We start from the raw sequence: 16,053 nt of genomic DNA, 5'->3' as shown, positions 1-16,053 counted from the left end.
TGTCTTCGTTCTTCACAGGAAGCATAACTCTCGTACTCAAGAACGACTCCCAATGGCTCTACCGAATGGTTCTAGCATCTCATTTCTCGCCGTCTAAAACAACCGTACCTTATCCGTCGTCACCCATATGCAGTCTACGTGTGCCTACCAGCAGCTCCGTCTCATTATGCATTGTCCGCGCTAGCAAATACGCAAAATCGTAAATCATACCGCCTTCTTCCCATCCTGCCCATTGACAACCGTCAAGCCCTCGGTGACTTGGGTCGTCTCCTTCTCCCCATCGCCAGAAGACTCACTCACGCCTCTCCGATGCCCCGCAGCCGTAGCCGCAGCCGCTCCATCCAGCGCAGTAGCCGCAGGCCCCAAATCGAGCCCCGTCGTCTTGCCCACCCCGCCCTCCTGCCCCATCATCCCAATCGGACTGCCCACGGGACTTGTAAACGCCCCCGTGCCATCCTGCCCGCTCATCTCGGGACTCTTAATCCCTCCGCGCGACTCGACTTCTTTCCGCAGCTGCGCGAGCTCCTTCTCCATCCGCCGCCCAAAGACATCGATGTAGTATGTTGCGCCGTTCCAGGAGGCCCAGGTGAAGATGGCCAGGAGAAAGCCGGCGCTGGCCCAGCGGTACCAGAACCATAGCGGGCATGGCAGCATGGTGAGCAGAGCGTAGGAGTACTGGATGGCCATGAAAACTGGTTCTTGCGCCGACTCGGGGAAGCTGAGGACGAATTTGCCGAGGAAGTTGGCCGAGTAGCTTTTGCGGAGCCAGGTGAAGCTTGTAGGGCGGCCGGCGGCGATTTTGGAGCGCTTGCGCACCGTGATCAGGAAGTGGTAGCTTAGTTGCCAGATTGCGTAGGGGAGCGTGGCCCAGACTACCATGGCTCGGAGATGGTAGTGTTCCGGGGCGGAGGGTAGGGAGTATTTGATTGTGTAAATCGCGGGGAACTTGGACGCTTGCAATTCGGCGGGGATCAGGTGGACGAGGGCGTGGAGGGTGGCGCAGGGCATGATGTGGATGAACAATCTAGAGGGGAAGATGAGGATGTCAGTGTTGAACTGGGATCAATTTGGTAGGCCTTCGGGGATTTCGTCTGACAGCCCATGCAATCATGATGGACTTGAGATGGTGAGACGGGCTGGGCACTTACGAGGTGACTTTGTCCAAGGAGTGGAAAACCAGGCTATTCCGCCACATGGCGATGGCGACGGCATTGTTGCCAAAAGCCAGACAGTAGGTGCTAATGAAGAGGCGCTTCGATTGCGGGAAGAACCAGATGGATAGGATGAGGAGCAAGTTGACGAAATAGCACAGATCGGCGAGGAAGTAGTGATAGCCAATCTGGTGATATTTGTACCAGCGGACAGGCATGAAGTATCTGTTGGACAATGTTAGCGGAGAGTGGCTTGCTGGAGCTGGGGACAATGCGTACGCAAGCTGAATCGTGTACCAGTAGTGGAAATACTCTGGATGCCCGCCGATTAGGTAGCCAGAAATGAAGATGTTGAGCACAGCGGTGACGAAGGAGATCTTCTCTTGCATCGTCGGTGTTCTGGCGGCACTCCATCTCTTGTTCAGCCTCTCCACCGACACTCTCATCCGCCGTCGATACTTGTCCAGCTGTTCCTCGCCCACGGCCGAGCTGACGCCAGCGCCGACTACAGGCGCTCCGCTCTTTTTCCATTTCTCCACGATATTGTTTTTGCCAGCCAACGCCTTGTTGGCCAGCTTGGCCCTTTGCCGTCGTAGCTTCTCGGCGTTGTCGTGGATGGCGTGCTGCATGCGCTCTAATCGCTGTGGCAGGGCGAAGTTTTCGAGGATGTCGAAGATGGTCAGCCTGTCGACGGGCGGGAAGGCATCCTGGTTGAGGGAGTCGAAAGTAGACAAATCGGACGAGCTGCCCGAGCGCGAGAGGTTGCTTCCCGGACTCCCCGGCGTGTCCAGGCCGCTGGAAGAATGCACACGCGCTGAGAGGTAGTCTTGCGCGGACTCATCGAAGAGCCCGGGCGTGGGCATGCCGCCATTTGTATGCGCATCAGTCGGTAGAGGTTTGAGGGAATGCGCGTCTCCCTCCTCCTTCGCCACGGCGGCAGGGATCTCGTCCATCCTTGCGAAGGCCTCGAGTTCTTCTTCGGGGATGAGTTCGAGGTAGGATGAGCGATGGCCGGGAAAGTAGGGTCTGCGCAGTTGCGGGCCAGTGCAGTTGGGAGAGAGATAGGTCACTGGCATGATTACGCGACGCGGTCAGCGGGAGTTCCATCATTCACATGATTCCTTGGTGAAGGCATTATGCCCCGGGCGTGGAAGCGAGCAGACAATCACACCATCAAAGCCACCTCTTACCTTGAGGATTTGTTAGACGTTTGCGCTACGCGCTAGTCGGACGAATGCGCCAGACGCCGAGAGGAAACGTAGCAGGGGATCGCGGGGAGGGTGGAGGTGCGGATGAGAGAGACACACGTTTGGCATACAGTAGGGACGGCGTGCTGCGCTCCAGAAATCTCATTGGAGACGTCATAAGATCCTACTTTAGGGTTGTACAACCCTAACAGCTTCGCCAAACGCCAGGACGCGCTCTCACGCGTCGACCCCCGCCTAACCGTGTTCGGCCATCGACCTCTGCGCGCATTCACATTCCACAAATCCACAACACAACGCCCTTTGCGGTCGCACGATGCCGCTGGCAAACCACTGACTACCTCACCTATCCTCTCTCACCCCTTCCTCCAGCACCCTTTGCCCGCTGGGCGCCCCATCTCACCATGGGCAAACTTCTCGCCCTCGAAGTCAACAACTTCAAATCCTACAAGGGCCATCATGTCCTCCACTTCGGCGACAGTTACTTCACCTCCATCATCGGCCCTAATGGCTCGGGCAAGTCCAACTCGATGGACGCCATCTCCTTCGTCCTCGGCATCAAATCCGCTCATTTGCGCTCCACACACCTGAAGGACCTCATCTATCGCGGTCGCGTGTTGAAGCATTCCAAAATCAATGCCGACGGCACGGCGACGGATGCCGGGATCGTCAATGGTGATGGACAGACAAACGGCGACGCGGAAGCCGGCGCGTCCGACGGAGAGATGGAAGTGGAGACCGAGCCGGGCGCGCAGCGCAATGACCCTCAGACCGCGTGGGTTATGGCCATCTACGAGGATGACGCTGGCGAGGAGCAACGCTGGAAACGCAGCATTTCCTCCTCCGGTGCGAGTGAATATCGTATCAACAACCGCGTCGTCTCCGCCAAGCAGTACAACGAAGCCCTCGAGGCCGAGAACATCCTCATTCGCGCGCGCAACTTCCTCGTCTTCCAGGGTGATATCGAGAGCATCGCCCAGCAGAACCCCACCGACATCACACGCCTGATAGAGCAAATCAGTGGCTCGCTGGAATACAAAGCGGAGTATGACCGTCTGAAGGCGGAGAAAGAGAGCGCGGACAAGGAGCAGCAGCATCGTCTTCAGCAGCGGAGAGGGATCAACGGCGAGATCCGTAACTTCCAAACGCAGAAGGAAGAGCTCGAGAAGTACGAGCGGACGCGTGACGAGAAAGATGAAGCCATTGTGACGCACGTGTTGTGGAAGCTCTTCCACTTCCAGCGTACAATTGAAGACAGCACTGCGGAAATCCAAAAGCATCAAGAGGAGCTGAAGGAATTCCGACGCAACGTCAAGAAGTTTGAAGACAAGTTGGATGAGGCCAAGAGAGAAAACGCGAAGGTCGGCAGGGATGTGAGCAAGATTGAGCGCGAAATCAAGCGGAAGGAGAAGGCATCAGAGGAAAAGGAGAACTCATTGCTCCCCGTCGATGAGAAGCTTGCCATTTCGAACAAGAATCTCGCCACCTACCAGAAGCAGATTGCGGAGCGGACTGCAGAGAAGGATTCTCAGCAAGCGACGGCCAAGAAGCTCCAGAAGGACCTCGATACCGTACAGAAGGCGCAGCAGAGATGGGACGACGACTGGCGCGCTCAACAACAGCAGGCTGGACGTGAGCTGAGTGAAGCCGACCTGCAGGAGTACCAGCGCCTACGCGGTGAGGTGTACAAGCGGTCCGGAAACGACCAGAACAAGGTCGACAACATCACTCGACAGCTGAAGACCGACGAGGAGACGGTCAACAGCCTAAAGTCCAAGCTCGATAGCACACAATCACAAGTTTCAGCGCTAGAGACAGAAACCGCAGGACTCTCAGAACGACGCGAGGATCTTCGTCGTACTGCAAGCTCGACACAGAAAGAGATTGACACGAAGAAGACGGCAATCAACAAGCTCACCTCTGAGCGTACTCGCCACCGCCAGAAACACACCGAGGCCGATGAGAAACTCCGCCAGGTGCTGCTGAAACTCGATGAGGCTACCACGTTCCAACGTGAGTCCCACAAGGAAGCGGCCCAGCGCGAAATGGTGGCGCAGATGAAGCGCATCTTCCCCGGCGTCAAGGGCATGGTGCATCAGCTATGCAAGCCGAAGCAGAAGAAGTACGAGACCGCCGTGGCCACCGCGCTCGGCCGACACTGGGATTCGGTGATTGTCGACTCGGAGAAGACGGCAAAGGAGTGCATGCAGTATCTCAAGGAGCAGCGAGCCGGGCTGATGACCTTCCTCCCGCTGGACACCATCATCCACTCTACTGGCCACACGGCCAATCTTAGGGGGATGATGCAGCAGGGAATGCGACTTGCCATCGATACCATCGACTATGACACTAGCTACGAAAGAGCGATGAGCTGTGCCTGCGGCAATGCTATTGTGACGGACACGCTGAAGCTTGCACGTTACTTGTGCTACGACAAAAAAGTGGACGCCAAGGCTGTTGTGCTCGACGGTACTATCATTCACAAAGGAGGCAACATGACTGGTGGAGAAGGAGTCGGAGAAAAGAAGCGTCGGTTCGAGGAGACGGAAGTCGAGAACCTCCGCCTCCTGGCCAATAAGTTCCGAGCAGAGATCGAAGCGCTTCCTCGAGGTCACGAGAGCGTGACGGAAGAGGAGAGATTGTCGAGTGAGCTCAACGGTCTGGAGGCCAAGATCAAATTCGTTCAAGACGAAATCAAGGCCGTCGAGAAGAATCTGGACAGCAAGAATCGCGAGCTCGAATTTGCCAAGGGCCAGTTGAAAGACGTCAGGCCGAAGTATGAAGAGCACGCTCGAGGCGTGGAGGGCCTGAGGAGCGAGCTGGAGCAGTTCACGGCTACCATCGAAGAGGTCGAAGATGAGGTCTTCGCGCCGTTCTGTCAACGATTGGGGTACAGCGACATTCGTGACTATGAACAGCAACAGGGCTCGCGACAAGAAGAAGCAAATCAGAAGAAGGTCGAATTCACACGGCAGATCTCACGCTTGCAAAATTCGCTCGCATTCGAGACGCAGCGGGTGAAGAGCACGAACGAGCGTATCGCAAAGATCGAGGCACAAATGGAGCGCGACCGTCAGAACATCGAGCAGCTGGAGGCGGAGAGGGAAGAGCTCAGCGGCGAGCTTGACGAGCTTAATGCCGAGATCGAACAACTTAACTCACAGCTGGAGGAAATCCGCACCCAGCACGAGGAAAGCGGACGGAAGGTCACGGAGGCGAGAAGCGAGGTACAGAAAAAGAGCAAGTCTGTCGAAAAGACTCTCAAAGCCGTTGCGGAGCTCGAAGCCACCGTGCAGACGGCCAACTCGAACCGATACGCGGCGCTGCGCCAGTGCAAGGTTGAGAATATCAACGTGCCGCTGGAGGCTGACAGTGGCAGCATCGACAAGCTTCCGGTTGAAGATGCCATTCTGGAGGAGGGCGGAGACGCAATGGACGTCGACGGCGAGGAGGGCACGATCCGAACTCCGCAGTTCAATTCCTATGGCATCAATATTGACTTCAGCGACTTCGACGACGACCTGAAAGAAGACTCGAGCTCTGATTGCGAAGGCCAATTGCTCGAGACCATTGCCAACCTCACATCAGACTTGGAGAAGATGGCACCCAACATGCGCAGCGCAGAGCGTCTCGAAGCGACGTCCGAACGCCTCAAAGCAACCGAGCGGGAATTCAACGACTCTCGCAAGGCAGCCAAGCTGGCCACGACAGCCTTTGAGAACGTAAAGGAGAAGCGCAGCGAGATTTTCAAGCGCGCCTTCGACCACATCTCCGAGCACATTGCCGAAGTCTACCGCGAACTCACCAAAACCAAGTCCTTCCCTACCGGCGGCGCCGCCTCGCTTAGTGTGGAGGAAGAGGACGAGCCGTACAACGCCGGCATCCGCTACCACGCCATGCCGCCGCTCAAGCGCTTCCGCGACATGGAGCACCTTTCCGGCGGCGAGAAGACGATGGCGGCGCTGGCGCTCCTCTTCGCCGTGCACACTTACGCCCCGAGTCCGTTCTTCGTGCTGGACGAGGTGGACGCCGCGCTGGACAATGCGAATACGGCGCAGCTGGCGCAGTATGTGCGCGAGCACGCCGGGCCGGGCATGCAGTTTGTGGTGATTAGCTTGAAGACGGGCTTGTTTCAGGAGTCGGAGACGCTGGTGGGCGTTATGCGGGATCAGGGGGTGAATAGTTCACGGGTGTTGACGTTGGATGTGAGTTTCCCTGTCTTACTTTGTGCATGTTTGTTCATTGCTGACTTTGAGTGTAGTTGAGGAAGTATCAGGCTGTTGCTTAGGATGGCTGGCCGCCGTGACGAGGCTAGGCGTTCAGGAGAGGCTTACAGACGAGATGTCCCCATGTGTTTACAGTTTGTGCTCGGCCTATTGCCTTTTATCATGTCGTACGCCAGCGAAGTACAGTAGACATGCTGTTGCTGCGCATTTCCAACCACAAATCACGTGCCAGATCACGTGTCCCACATGGGATAATTCCGAGGATTGCTTGAGCGCTTCGGCAGAAAGGAACGTCTTCAACTCCCGAAGCAGGGTCAGGCTGTCACTCTCGCTCCATCGCTTGCTCCATCGCTTCCACTCGTACGCCACACCTTCCTCTTTACACCCCTCGCAGCAAGAAGGGTCATGGATCCTACCTTAGTTGCCGACTTCCATGTCACCTACGAACCTTGCGAGCCTGGGCTCCACAGCACATGTAAGTTTCGGAGTCGCGCGCCTTTGGCAGCAATCACAGCAGCAGCGTCCTCGTTGTGTTGCCGGTCGCATGCTACCTTTTCGCCTTCGCCTGGAGCCATGTGCTAGTCGGTGCGGGATGAATGTGACGGTGCAAGGAAGGTTTGCTGCTACCTGCTCATTAACCCCGGCTATGTCAAAGTGGCGTGTCGCGAAAGTTGCTACATATGCACACGGGACTTGTGCACACTGGACGTGCCGGTATGGAAAAGTCACGGGTGAGCATGAGAGCGCATGACGCTGACGGCAAGCTCTAGCGAACGCCTCCTCGCGAGCGTGCGCGTACTGGTAGAGCACGGGAGGGAGCTCTGGTACAGGCAGGGGAAGGTTCGAGTCGCCCAGCTTCTGCTGCGATCTGGGCGGCCGCAGACTTTGGCACTGGGGATCTCGCGAGATGTTTGGATTAATAATGCGGTGACTGTGATTGGAGGCGTCGGATGATGCAATGCACCGAGAGATGTGCCTCGTGTGATGTTCTGCAATCACACGAAGAGGATATTCATGCGTCCAGGAGAGCACAGGAACCTGTGAGCAGCCGATTATTCAGGTAGTTAATTGACAAGGCAAGTCAAATGGCGGCGCGAGCGTGGCGCACACAAGACTTGACTAGCTTGGCTAGGGGCGAAACACGGCGCGCCGTTGCGTGCAGTGGATGCAGGTGAGGCATTTTCTGCTGCGCGCCATGTGTTTTGACATCAATTCAGTGGGGTGTGCCCCACTCACACAATGTCCAGGTAATAATCAATAATAAGTTGCGGTGACGGAAGTTGGCGGTGAGCGCTGCGGAGGGGAAGCTAGGCGTGTGTTTCATTACTCGATGGATTCAGGTAAGATGGAACAAAGGCCATGGGCGGCAGGACTGGAATGCGGATGAACACGGAGCAGCCATGTGTTTGGGAGACGTCATGTTGCAGAGATACACGCAGCAATGGAGGGGGCAGTAGCAATCAGCTGGGGGAACTGCTCGTGCGCGAGTGACGTGTGTTCATAACGATGAAGCGGCAGAGACGGCGAGATTAGATTTGACGGTGCATGCGAGCATTTGGGAATGATGATCTGGGATGGTGCATTCGGCCTTTGCCCTGCAATTGCGGATGACCATTTGACGGGGTGAAGCCCGCCAATCTGCGTCCACACCCATCGCCGGGACTAAGTCTCGCGAGCGCGCGGCCAATCAGCGGCGAGGGAAATTTGGGCGCAGGCTTTTTTTGTGGGACGGGTTTGGTCAAATTCCGGCTACGCACCTGACGCTTACCCGCTTTCCCTCGCCCGCCGCCCGTTTCCATCTCTGCGCCCGCACACACCTTTCTCTCGCGCCCACACCTCACACACACACCCACCTGCACCCATCTCTCTCTCGCCATCCTCTTCCACCACCCTACCACTATCCTCCGTCGCATACCCTTCTACCCTCGACAGCGACCCTTACCATCCACTACACACGACAGAGCAGACGCAGACGTACCCTCAGCACTGCCTCGTCTCTGCGCGCGCCGATTTCAAATCCCACTGCCTGGAGGCCTGCCGCGTCGAACCCTCGGGAATCGCCCGATACAAACATTCCCACCTACACACCTCTGCGACTCCCTCGCACCCTTCTCCCCCTTCAACACACCATGTCTGCCTTTCTGTTATAGCCCCGGCTGACCCTCGGGGTCGACCATCCGCCCACCATTCAAAGACCGGCGATCTCCTCCCATACCACACCCTCTACCATACCACCGTCGGTATCCTCACCCGCAAACTCCCTCGACATGAGCAACCGAACCATCCGACCTATCATGCCTACCACCGCAAACATGGGCCCAGCTTTGTCTGAAGACTGTCTGGCGGAAGTGGAGGAACCTCCGGAACAAGTCGCAAGCCAAATACTGTCACAGTTCCGCTGGTCGCCACCCAACATCCGCTCCGAATACACCAAAGCTACACCCCACACCACACAACGGAGAGAATCATTGTTGACGCGTCAACTTCACTCCGAGACCGAACACACCGAAGACGATGAGCCGAGGTCGCCCGTTCGCGCATTGAGCAAACAGACGACATGGAGCAGCTTTAGTATGCCCTCCACCGCTGAGCTCACTTCCGATGATGGTCACAGCATCCCAAGCACTGCCGGTAGTCCGCCGCTGCCACCGTCGCACACCAGACACGTTCTGCCTATTCCAGAGGAACCTCTCGAGCAAGACGTCCAGATTGTCGGACAGATCAACGTTGCGCCGATTCCAGACAAGACCGAGCAGAAGGTGGAGGCGAACCTCGGGCGAAAGCGATGTATCAGCTTCGCGTGTCGCGGAAAAGAGGAAAGCAAGCCCGTCCAACCCCCACCCGAACCGGTAAAGATGCCTGAACCCGCCTCTCCACCCAAACGGAAATGCACTCTCAAATTCGTGTGCCCGTTGCGAGGAGAAGCCACCAACAAAGCAGCCGACAACCCTCCCACCAAGCGCTCTCCCAGCCCTGCGCCAAAAGAATCTAAGCCGTCGTCTGATCTGAGACATCGCGGCTCCGACAGCACCATCGTCCACGCATCACCACGCTCACCCCGTAAGACCGTCGCAGAGGCCAGCAAGGAGGACACTCCGCAGCCCATTGCCATCCGCAGTCGAAGGTTCTCCAACGATGAGTCTGGCGAGGAGGACAAGGGCGATGAAAGCACAAGATTCCATGCCTTTGCAACGAGCGAGGAGGAGCCGGAAAATTGGACTCAGCTATCAACATGTTATCGCACTCGATTGACTGTTGACGATACCCTCAAGAAGGAGAACGTCATTCGAAAGACTTGTGAGGAGGTGGAAGAGGAAGTCCTCGAAGAAGAGGAGGAGGAGGAAGAAGAGGAGCTGCAGGAGGAGTTGGCGAACGTGGAGGATGATGATGGAACCGGGGTAGCCGACGAAGACTATGACACGGACGAAGGCTTCCACTCCGACGACGAAGGTGGCTTCGCCAGCTCCGATTCGGACAGTGGGGACGAGAGCGATTTTGAATGGTGGAAGCCGGGTGGCTCATCGACGGCCGCAACATCGATGGACCAACTCGACCGCCTTGCCATCATCACCGCACAGCCCGCCGCCGTCGGCACGTCGATTGGATCGGGTAGCGATAGTCCCACCTCGCCGCGTTCGCCGAGGCCCATGATGCGCAAGACGCCCTCGAGGGCAAGTGCTCAAACGCCCGCCGTGACGATCAAACGTTCCGCTTCGCCCAATCTCCCCGACACCTCCGACTTCGTGTGTGGCACGTTGGACGAAGACAGGTCGTTGGAGGAGGAGTTCATCAACCGTCGCAAACAGAAGCAGGCTGCCAAACTCCCCTTCAGACCTCAGGACATCGACCCCAGCTTCCCGACCTCCGATCCCGAGATGGACGAGGAAGACGACGACAGTGACGACGAACCTCCCCAAACCGAGGACGCAGAGGACATGATGCACGGAAAGCTCGACGAGATCCACGGCGCCGGGACGGTGCGAAGGAGATCGCCTGTCCGCCGAAGCAGAACAAGAAGCAACTCCGCTCGTTCCCCACCGCCTCGTGCGGTCCGTCACCCCTCCCCAGCACCACTCAAACGTCGTCCAACACTCCAATCCCCACCACCGCCTGCGCCTCGACGCAGCATCGCACGCTCTCCCGCACCACCACGCAAGCTCTTCGGCCGTTCACCCAACAGGGCGAAGTCACCGGCGCGCATGAACCGCATGACATCGCCGCCAAACTCCCCCACCACCCGCTCTACCCAACGTCCTCGCGCCGCTCCAGGTCTCGCCAGTCGACCCCAACCCACTCATACCTCGTCGCTCCCCCGCCGCCCCTTCGCCATCGGCAAAGGCAAGCTTGCCACCATCATCGACAACGAGAACGAGAGCGACGAGGGCACATCCACCCCCGACTCCACCGCCATCCCCAAGCGCGGCGCCATCGACATCGTGAAGGGGCTGGAGAAGAAGCGCGCGTGGCGCAAGAAGAAGCTCGCGCAGAAAATGTGCGCCAAGAACGCCACCAAGGGCGAGAAGCCTTACAAGGTCAAGCCGGGCACTGGTGCGGAGCGCATGCGTGAGGTTGGCCTGCAGTTGCAGGAGTATCATGGCAAGGCAGAGCATATCCTTTCTTTGTGAGGGGTTCGCTTGCCTTGACCTACCTGCCATGACGCGGACACGGAATCCAACTTCCGCTGTGACATGGCCGACCTTGTTGTCTCTTTGTTTTGTATATTGTGCAGCGTTCAAGCAGTCTTTTGGGTATCAAGCTGGGCACTCGTTCTTCCCAGTGTACACAGTGTACATATGAACACACATCCACCCCGCCGGGCCCTGAGCGTAGGGCAGATTTGTATATAGGTATCGAAATGAACCGACGCCATTCGCTTTGCGAATTCTGCAACACCCTTTTATCTCCCTCAAGGCTCTTTAGATCCGCCTTTCCATCTATCAACGCCAATCTCAAGCACTCAACGCCTTCTCCTTCACAAACCACCCCCCCACCACCGCCCCAACCAACAACCCCGTCTGCACCCAGAACGCCACCCGCGAACTCTGCGCATAGCACTCCACCACCACCTGGCGCACCCTCGGCTCCAGCACCTTCAAGTACTCCAGACTCAACCGCACGCGCTCCGCGATTTCCAGCGCGCGGGCCGGCTTCAGGCCTAGCTGTGGGAGGCTGGCGGCCAGCGCGTTGCGCAGAGCCTGGTTGGCGGCTGTGGCGGAGAGGGAGATGCCGAAGACTGCGCCTAGGCTGCGGAAGAGGTAGCTGCAGGCTGTGGCGATTGCTTGGTCTGCGGGCGGGGCGGTGGAGATGATGGAGATGAGGAGGGTGGTGACTGTTAGGCCTATTGTGAAGCCTAGGATTGTGACTTTTTGGGGGGGTAAGTTAGGGTTGGTGGTGATGAGGGTGGGGATGGTGGGTGGGAAGACTTACGGCTTACGATTAGGAGGGGGATGCTGCTTATTACTAGCCCTGTGACGAGGTCGATGGCGATCATCGCGATGAAGTTGACGATGAAGCATGTCAGCGTCACCCAGTAGAGTTTGCCGGTTTTCTTGATGTAGAAGCCGCCGAACAGACTGCCGCTCACGGAGCCGACGATGCCGGGGATTAGGCGGTAGCCCGCCGCGGCGGCCGAGAGGTCCTGCACGGCTTGCAGATACAAGGGGATGTAGAAGAGGGTGGCGAGGTAGGCGGCGTTGCTGAAGAAGTAGCAGGTGTAGCAGGCGACGAGGTTGCGGTTGAAGATGATTCGGCCGGGTGCAAAGGGTTCCTTGGCGACCTTTCGTTCCACGTAGAAAAAGATGAGGAAGAGCAAGATGGAGGCGCCGAGGTTGGCGAGGGTGATGGTCGCTTTCCAGCCGACGTTGCCCCCGCGGTCCAGCGCTAGGAGGAGTGTGAAGACGGCGCCGATGAGGAAGACGGCGCCGAGAAAATCGACTCTGCGGAGCTTCTCTTTCCAATCCGTGTCATCTTTCCTGGGAATGTGTAGGGTGAATAAGACTGCGAGGAAGGCGATGAGGCATAGCGGGCCTTGGGCCAGAAAGGCCCATCTCCAGCCGATGGAGTCGGCCAAGATTCCCCCCAGCGGCGCTCCGGAACCCGATCCAAGGGCAAAAACGATATTGATATATCCTTGCCAAGTGCCTCGCTCTCTCAGAGGGATGATATCGGAGAGCAGGATGGAGAGGACAACGGGCATGCCGCCGCCTCCGATACCCGCCAGGGCGCGAGCGGCGATGAGTTGGCCCATGTTCTGCGCGAGGCCGCACAACACACACCCGAGGCCGAAGATGAGGTACGCAATGAGAAGACATGATTTTCGGCCAAATATATCAGAAAGCTTCCCGTAAAGGGGCTGAAAGCTCGTGGTGGTGAGGAAGTAGGCCGTGGCTATCTATGTTTGAAGTTCGTTAGTCGATTGTCGGCGGGTTAATGCTCGCTCTCGCCACAGTGGAAGTGCGGCAGCCGTGTACATACCCAAGATGTCAAGTTCAGCGCATCCAGGTCCGTCCCGATCTTGCCGTACGTAGAAACGATTATGGTCTGGTCCGCGGCGCCGAGATAGACGCCGATGGCGACAGCGGGAAAGATGTAGGCGAAGCGCTTGCGCACCTCGGCCATCCCTTCTATTTGAGCCTCTCGCGCCTGGAGACTGTCCTGTCGCTCCAAGGCATCGGTATCGGCGCTGGAGGCCGGCTCGTTGGATGTGAGCGTGCCATAGCCCTCTGCTTGTTGGCGCTGGGCCTCCTCGGCCGCCGCGTCGGTCGCTTGCTCGACGGGTTGGGCAGTCTTGCTGCCTAGCAAAGGGGCGGTGTCGTTGCCGTCTTGGTCATGTTGATCGGGAGGCATGGCTGTCGTTCAACCGAGATGGAATTCTCGTCCAGGAAATGAGAATCATGAAGCACGCAGAGATGGAGAACATGCAGCTAAGGACGATGGAGGCTATGCAAGAATGATTTGCAGTCAGCGATCCGTGATAATCGTTGCTATGCGACGTTGGCCCACGCTTATGCTGTTTCCCTCCAAACCCTGAACGATCATTGTCGCCGACGTACCCATCAATCCTGCCCTAACAACCGTGACGTCTGTCCAGCTGAGGTCGATGCAGCCAATGAACAAGCCCGCTGCCCTCCCTATCGATAAGAAGGAGCCCAGGCTCCACCAACCTCACCCGCGTAACCTCCCTTGCCCACCTATGGCACGGCGACTAAAAGACTTTGCATTCGACGAAGATGGATCATGTCGATCGAGCAGCCTCCGAAAGATGCTGTCTCTTCAGATCTCGACGCGCAAACCAGCAAACAAGATGACGGACAAGTCGACGCACTGCAAAGTGCCACCCAGCGTGAGATATATCCTAGCAACCTTCTACATCATTCATCACCACTAACAATCGATCCCTTAGCTCAACCTGGCAGTCGATCATACAACGAGATGAATTTTCCCTTTGACGAGAATCTATTCTACTCCGCTCCACTCGCTCCTCCAACTACCGCACTCCCAGCAGACGATGCAGAGGACGAGCAAGCAGCCGCAGCCCTAGAAACTCCTCACCCACCCGACTTCAAACCCTTCTTCACCCTCGTCGAAGATCCGGCGAATAGCGACCACCAGCATCCCACCGTGCACTACCTCTTCTCCGACGACGATCCCGACATCCTCACCTCCGCCGTCCTCGACACCCTGGAAGCGGGAGGAGGCAGTAACGACAATTCCCCCAATCTGCGCGATTCCAGCGAGCGCTACGTTATTGTCGATGTCGCTGCCGATGGGAAGTCGGTGGTTTCGGCGGCGTCTTTGAGTGCGGATTGGCAGGCTGTGCGCGCCGAGTTGGCTCCTGCTCCCAGCTTTGGCGAGGAGGCGAGTGGGGGTGCGAGAGGCTTGATGTTGAAGGTCTCTGGGCAGGAGAGGGAGATGAAGCGACGTGGGCAGGTGCAGAATGCCGAGGATCTGGATGAGCTGATTCGGTCTTTTAATGAGCAGCTTGAGAAGTTGGAGCAGGCTGCTGGAAAGGAATGATGATGATCTTCACGACCATGAATTACGCCAGAAAGGAAGTCCGGAGACAGTATTCTTTCAATTTCAATACTCTAATCTGGGATCTTCTTCAGCTACAACCGCCTGATGACATCTTCCGTCACCTGGTCCGTAGTTGCCTTGCCGCCCATATCCGGACTCAACAGCTTGCCCTCTGCCAGGTTGCCATCGACGGCTTTGTATATCAACGCGGCAGCCTCCTCTTGCTCCAAGAACTCCAACATCAACGCCACACTCCTGAGCGTCGCGATGGGGTTTGCAATCCCCTTGCCTTGGATGTCCGGCGCAGAGCCATGGCAGGGCTCCCCTATCGCGAAGCCATCCCCCACATTCGCAGACGGTACCAAGCCCAGCGAACCGACGAGCGCCGCTGCTCCATCGGACAGGATGTCACCGTAGAGATTGGGTGCAACGACCACATCGTACGTACTGGGTTCGCGGAAGAGCTTGTACACCATAGAATCCACAATCTGCTCGTCGATCTTCACCCCAGCGTTCTTGAACTGCGGCGCCTCGAGTGCGGCGCGAGCGGCCTGCCGGAAAAGCCCGTCGGTCTGCGACAATACATTGCTCTTGTGCGTGATGGTGACCATCGCTTGCTTGCCGACCGCATCCCCGGTCGTGTTCCGCACATTCTGTCTGCGTACTGCGATCTCACCCGCCATCTTGGCAATGCGAAACGAGGCGCGCTCGCTGATACGCTTGATGGCCTCGGCCACTTTGCCATTCGGCGTGTCGTATGTCTTCTCTTCTTTCACGTACAAGTCCTCGGTGTTCTCGCGTACGATGACGAGGTCAATGGGGTCGGGGAAGGCAGGGGTCGGCGCGACGGATTTGACGGGGCGGACGTTGGCGTACAGGTCAAGACGTTTGCGGAGGGCGACGATGGGGCTGCTGTAGCCTTTTGTCGGCGTTGTAGGGGAGCTGGTGGGGAGGATGTCGAGTTAGCTTGTAGGTCTAATGTCATTTCCCTTCCGTGTCGAGGCTATGGATGACTTGCCTCACAGCTCCGAACAGCGCTCCGTCACATTCTGCCTTCAGCGTATCCACCGTCTTCTCCGGCAGGGCTGCACCGGTGTTCTGGAACGTCTGCCATCCGGCTTCGAGGTCTACAAAGGAGAACTTCAGGCCCAAGGAGGCGGGAAGAGCTTCGAGGATTCGTCGACCGGCGGGGATGACCTCACGGCCAATGCCGTCGCCTGGGATGAGGCCTGTATACACGTCAATTTGTAAAGTCGAGGCAAGCACACGCGCGGAAATACCACCGACCTATTCTCAGTGTCCTTGCAGCAGCCATGAAGAGTCGAGTTAAGGTGCAATGGACATTCAAATAAATTCACAACATGCGTCCGAGATCGGCCCAAGCTTCCTATCTTTGGGCGAACGTTGCACGTGACTTTCGCGAAACTTTGGCGGATCTTGATTACATCATCATTC

General features: G+C 57.4%; 6 protein-coding genes across 6 annotated transcripts; 3 read left to right on the top strand and 3 right to left on the bottom strand.

Annotated features, from left to right (window-relative positions):
• Positions 1-204: 204 nt before the first annotated feature.
• On the bottom strand, positions 205-2,014 carry BDY17DRAFT_249146 (uncharacterized protein; the record flags this gene model as incomplete). The annotated part of the gene is made up of 3 exons (XM_033730954.1): positions 205-1,024; positions 1,149-1,376; positions 1,431-2,014. The coding sequence occupies 3 exons, from the start codon at positions 2,012-2,014 to the stop codon at positions 205-207; spliced, it is 1,632 nt and encodes a 543-aa protein (XP_033590724.1).
• A 487-nt stretch (positions 2,015-2,501) lies between these two features.
• Positions 2,502-6,830, top strand: BDY17DRAFT_122288 (condensin complex component SMC1). The gene is made up of 2 exons (XM_033729321.1): positions 2,502-6,561; positions 6,618-6,830. Exons 1-2 carry the CDS (start codon positions 2,761-2,763, stop codon positions 6,642-6,644), a joined length of 3,828 nt encoding a protein of 1,275 aa, XP_033590723.1. The 5' UTR covers positions 2,502-2,760; the 3' UTR covers positions 6,645-6,830.
• Positions 6,831-8,876: 2,046 nt separating this feature from the next.
• Positions 8,877-11,207, top strand: BDY17DRAFT_323023 (uncharacterized protein; the record flags this gene model as incomplete). The annotated part of the gene is made up of 1 exon (XM_033736930.1): positions 8,877-11,207. The coding sequence occupies one exon, from the start codon at positions 8,877-8,879 to the stop codon at positions 11,205-11,207; it is 2,331 nt and encodes a 776-aa protein (XP_033590722.1).
• Positions 11,208-11,369: 162 nt separating this feature from the next.
• On the bottom strand, positions 11,370-13,622 carry BDY17DRAFT_122327 (MFS multidrug transporter). Its single transcript, XM_033729322.1, has 3 exons — positions 13,057-13,622; positions 12,010-12,973; positions 11,370-11,944 (listed from the first exon to the last, which is right to left on the bottom strand). The coding sequence occupies exons 1-3, from the start codon at positions 13,426-13,428 to the stop codon at positions 11,532-11,534; spliced, it is 1,749 nt and encodes a 582-aa protein (XP_033590721.1). The 5' UTR covers positions 13,429-13,622; the 3' UTR covers positions 11,370-11,531.
• A 94-nt stretch (positions 13,623-13,716) lies between these two features.
• On the top strand, positions 13,717-14,664 carry BDY17DRAFT_295101 (uncharacterized protein). Its single transcript, XM_033733247.1, has 2 exons — positions 13,717-13,924; positions 13,985-14,664. The coding sequence occupies exons 1-2, from the start codon at positions 13,819-13,821 to the stop codon at positions 14,596-14,598; spliced, it is 720 nt and encodes a 239-aa protein (XP_033590720.1). The 5' UTR covers positions 13,717-13,818; the 3' UTR covers positions 14,599-14,664.
• On the bottom strand, positions 14,665-15,948 carry BDY17DRAFT_295099 (uncharacterized protein). The gene is made up of 3 exons (XM_033733246.1): positions 15,886-15,948; positions 15,617-15,827; positions 14,665-15,540 (listed from the first exon to the last, which is right to left on the bottom strand). Exons 1-3 carry the CDS (start codon positions 15,911-15,913, stop codon positions 14,691-14,693), a joined length of 1,089 nt encoding a protein of 362 aa, XP_033590719.1. The 5' UTR covers positions 15,914-15,948; the 3' UTR covers positions 14,665-14,690.
• Positions 15,949-16,053: the final 105 nt, after the last annotated feature.

Source organism: Neohortaea acidophila, assembly GCF_010093505.1.
Source record: "Neohortaea acidophila strain CBS 113389 unplaced genomic scaffold BDY17scaffold_4, whole genome shotgun sequence".
NCBI lineage: Eukaryota > Fungi > Ascomycota > Dothideomycetes > Mycosphaerellales > Teratosphaeriaceae > Neohortaea > Neohortaea acidophila.
Note: the sequence above shows the minus strand (reverse complement) of the source record. Positions and strands in the feature narration are given on the sequence as shown.

What these genes read in the sequence shown, in the direction of transcription:
- BDY17DRAFT_122288 (XM_033729321.1), top strand. Translation starts at nt 2,761, where the DNA reads ATGGGCAAACTTCTCGCCCTCGAAGTCAACAACTTCAAATCCTACAAG. An exon ending in CACGGGTGTTGACGTTGGAT is followed by an intron (nt 6,562 to 6,617) that starts GTGAGTTTCCCT and finishes CTTTGAGTGTAG; the next exon opens with TTGAGGAAGTATCAGGCTGT.
- BDY17DRAFT_122327 (XM_033729322.1), bottom strand. Translation starts at nt 13,428, where the DNA reads ATGCCTCCCGATCAACATGACCAAGACGGCAACGACACCGCCCCTTTG. An exon ending in CGCTGAACTTGACATCTTGG is followed by an intron (nt 12,974 to 13,056) that starts GTATGTACACGG and finishes CTTCAAACATAG; the next exon opens with ATAGCCACGGCCTACTTCCT. An exon ending in CCCCCTCCTAATCGTAAGCC is followed by an intron (nt 11,945 to 12,009) that starts GTAAGTCTTCCC and finishes CCCCCCAAAAAG; the next exon opens with TCACAATCCTAGGCTTCACA.
- BDY17DRAFT_295101 (XM_033733247.1), top strand. Translation starts at nt 13,819, where the DNA reads ATGTCGATCGAGCAGCCTCCGAAAGATGCTGTCTCTTCAGATCTCGAC. An exon ending in ACTGCAAAGTGCCACCCAGC is followed by an intron (nt 13,925 to 13,984) that starts GTGAGATATATC and finishes TCGATCCCTTAG; the next exon opens with CTCAACCTGGCAGTCGATCA.
- BDY17DRAFT_295099 (XM_033733246.1), bottom strand. Translation starts at nt 15,913, where the DNA reads ATGGCTGCTGCAAGGACACTGAGAATAG. An exon ending in TGCAAGGACACTGAGAATAG is followed by an intron (nt 15,828 to 15,885) that starts GTCGGTGGTATT and finishes ACGTGTATACAG; the next exon opens with GCCTCATCCCAGGCGACGGC. An exon ending in GCGCTGTTCGGAGCTGTGAG is followed by an intron (nt 15,541 to 15,616) that starts GCAAGTCATCCA and finishes CCTCCCCACCAG; the next exon opens with CTCCCCTACAACGCCGACAA.